Source organism: Herpailurus yagouaroundi, unplaced genomic scaffold (assembly GCF_014898765.1).
Source record: "Herpailurus yagouaroundi ecotype Mexico unplaced genomic scaffold, PumYag 142, whole genome shotgun sequence".
Classification (NCBI taxonomy): Eukaryota; Metazoa; Chordata; class Mammalia; order Carnivora; family Felidae; genus Herpailurus; species Herpailurus yagouaroundi.
In genome coordinates this window covers 2,394,167-2,397,350 of record NW_024412397.1, presented here as the reverse complement: position 1 = coordinate 2,397,350, position 3,184 = coordinate 2,394,167, and the positions used below count along the sequence as shown (strand labels likewise).

At 60.4% G+C, this 3,184-nt stretch overlaps 1 protein-coding gene across 1 annotated transcript in view; it reads left to right on the top strand.

Annotated features, from left to right (window-relative positions):
* Window positions 1-2,025: 2,025 nt before the first annotated feature.
* GALR1 (galanin receptor 1) overlaps window positions 2,026-3,184 on the top strand; it is a 21,209-nt gene continuing 20,050 nt past the window's right edge. Inside the window, exon 1 of the mRNA XM_040479517.1 lies at window positions 2,026-3,177. Coding sequence (XP_040335451.1) covers window positions 2,506-3,177 — 672 coding nt within the window. The 5' untranslated portion in view covers window positions 2,026-2,505. The remainder of the gene's footprint in view (window positions 3,178-3,184) is intronic.

Sequence of the window (3,184 nt, the reverse complement as noted above, 5' to 3'; positions counted from 1 at the left end):
ACCCAGGCGCCCCTGTCAAATTGGGTTTTAAAACAATCCAGTTATGTGCTCCTTCTAAGAGATACCCCCTAAATCACAGGACATAGGAAGATTGCAAAAAGTACAGAAGACCAATAAATAGCAAAGCCTGTTGGTGTATGTACCACAATACAGGACAATTTACACTTTAAGGGAAAAGTATTACCATACCGACCATATAACATTAAAATAAAGTAGAAACTCACAGCATATTATATAAGAACATATGCAGATGCCATAAATACGTCAGTAAATGATGAAAAGACAAGACGTTAGGTTACCTGGAGGTGGGAGGGCGGCGATGGAGGTTGTGATTTATTTTTTTTTTTAATTTTTTTTTTCAACGTTTATTTATTTTTGGGACAGAGAGAGACAGAGCATGAACGGGGGAGGGGCAGAGAGAGAGGGAGACACAGAATCGGAAACAGCCTCCAGGCTCCGAGCCATCAGCCCAGAGCCCGACGCGGGGCTCGAACTCACAGACCGCGAGATCGCGACCTGGCTGAAGTCGGTCGCTTAACCGACTGCGCCACCCAGGCGCCCCAGAGAGGTTGTGATTTAAAAGTACATAAAAGTGCCTCCAACTGTATTGATAATTTTTTTTTTTTATTCTAAGCCGGATGATGGACACACGGGTAGTTAACATAATTTCATCAGATCTGTTCCATGTTGAAAATGGTTCATAATAATAATTAAAAAAAACCCTGTTTCCCATATCTGATGATAAATGACTTCCAACACAAGATCCATGAATGTGGAGGTCAGAGAGCCCTTTGGGAAGAAAAGCAATAATGACCGACAAGGCTTGGAGGCACCTTCCAGGGAAGGCGAGGCCCTTCTTGATTTAGCAAGATACTCTGCGAAACAAGTTACTTAAACTCAATTTCGGCCTCAGGGAAATGTGTGTGGACATTAAGAGAAATAGGTGAAGTACTCCGCACACGGTCAGTCAAGGAACTGCGTCAAAATCTTCCTGGAAATGAGGCAGAAGGGAACAGGGGAGGCAGAAGGAAAAATGCCATGGGGAGAGCCCCGCACCCCCCTCCCCTGCCTCCCCCACCTGTGGGCCCTTGCCGGGGCCCCTGTGGATTCTTTGTCTCTCATCCGCAGGATACGGTGCACCCCGCTCAGCTTTGTGTGACCTGGCTGCGTCTGGCACATAAGGGACACTCAGTCATTATCTGGGGAGCGCTGCAAACATGGGGTCATCTTGGAAGTGAATACAGACGCATCCTGTCAAGGCTGCAAACAGATGGGTTCGGCTCAGCTCTCCAGTTGGGAACCCGCAAGATTACACACAAGGATAATGCTTACTCACCACTAGCTCGCTCAGCTTCTGGTGTAGCCACGGTTCACAAGAGGGATGCGACGCCAGGCGCGCTCTTTCCACCTCCTAAACACCTCTCGTGGCTGCTTGTGTTTGTGCCACTCGCATGAGAAACGTAGGGCAAAAGTGACCTAAAGGTGGATGGTGGGAACACGACACCGTGAATTCCGGGCACGTTTGTAAAGAAAACTCAGAGGCGTTTCCTTGTTCCCCTGCTTGTTTCCTCCCTAGCGGTGGGAAGGGTGGGGGCGGGAGTAGGGATGTGACAAAACTCGGGTTGCAGCGCCCATTCCCGGGGCGGGAGCGCTCCCGCTGACAGCCACCCCGGGAGGGGGAGAGAGGAGCGGGCTGCGCCCGGCCGCCTCCCCGCCCCGCGGCAGCCGCTCGGCTCCCCTCGGCCGCAGGGGTGCGGCTCCCCGCAGCTGCCGCCCTCCCGGGCCGCACGCAGGTCCGCGCCTCGCACAGGCGAGCGCGCGCGCCCCAGTCCGGGCGACGAGGTGGGCGGCGACCCATCCGGTAGGACCCGTCCCGTCTCTGCGCGCGCTGTGACCTCCGGGGGGAGCGGAGAGGCCCCCGGGGCGCGGATCTCAGGGCGCTGTGTTTCCTACGTCTCGGGTGCACAGCGGAGGCCCCGGAGCACCCCCCGCCCCGCCGTCTTCCCCTGCGAACCCTCGGGAAAGCGCTCGCCCTGTCGATCGCCTGGAATCCCTGCAAAAGCTGGGAGAGGAGACGCGGCGCCGCCGGCGTGGGGGCGCGGGCAGCCGTCTCCACCGACAGCGCGGTGCGCCGGCCGTGCTCGGAGCGACGCGGGAAGGGAGCGGCTCGTAGCAACAGGTGCAGCCCGAAGCCGCTCCCGGAACGAGGCAGCCGGCCAGGAACCAGGACCCGGTAAGGCGCCGGCGGGGTCTCTCGGTGCGGCTGCCCTGGCGCGTCCCTCCTCCCCGGCTCGGGGCGGGTGCCGCGCAGAGGGACCCCCGCCCGGGAGGGTCCAGAGCGGGGCTCCCGGCACAGAGACGGTCCCAGTAGGCGCAGCCGCCGGGGCCTCGGGCTCGGGAATCCGCGCGCCCTGCGTGCTCGGGGCCGGGACCCCCCGGCCGTCCTCGGAGCCTTCTTCCCCAGCAGGCGCCGTCGCCAGCGCGCCCGGGCGCCCCGCGCGGGCCATGGAGCCGGCAGCCGGGAACCTCAGCGACGGGAACGCGAGCGGCCCCGAGCCCCCAGCCCCGGAGCCCAGGCCGCTCTTCGGCATCGGCGTCGAGAACGTCGTCACCCTGGTGCTGTTCGGCCTGATCTTCGCGCTCGGCGTGCTGGGCAACAGCCTGGTGATCACCGTGCTGGCGCGCAGCAAGCCTGGCCGGCCGCGCAGCACCACCAACCTGTTCATCCTCAACCTGAGCATCGCCGACCTAGCCTACCTGCTCTTCTGCGTCCCCTTCCAGGCCACGGTCTACGCGCTGCCCTCCTGGGTGCTGGGCGCCTTCGTCTGCAAGTTCATCCACTACTTCTTCACCGTCTCCATGCTGGTCAGCATCTTCACGCTGGCCGCGATGTCCGTGGACCGCTACGTGGCCATCGTGCACTCCCGGCGCTCCTCCTCCCTGCGGGTGTCCCGCAACGCGCTGCTGGGCGTGGGCTTCATCTGGGCGCTGTCCATCGCCATGGCCTCGCCCGTGGCCTACCACCAGCGCCTCTTCCATTGGGAAGTCAGCAACCAGACCTTCTGCTGGGAGCAGTGGCCCAACCAGCGCCACAAGAAGGCCTACGTGGTGTGCACCTTCGTCTTCGGCTACCTGCTGCCGCTTCTGCTCATTTGCTTCTGCTACTCCCGCAGGGAGGCAGGGA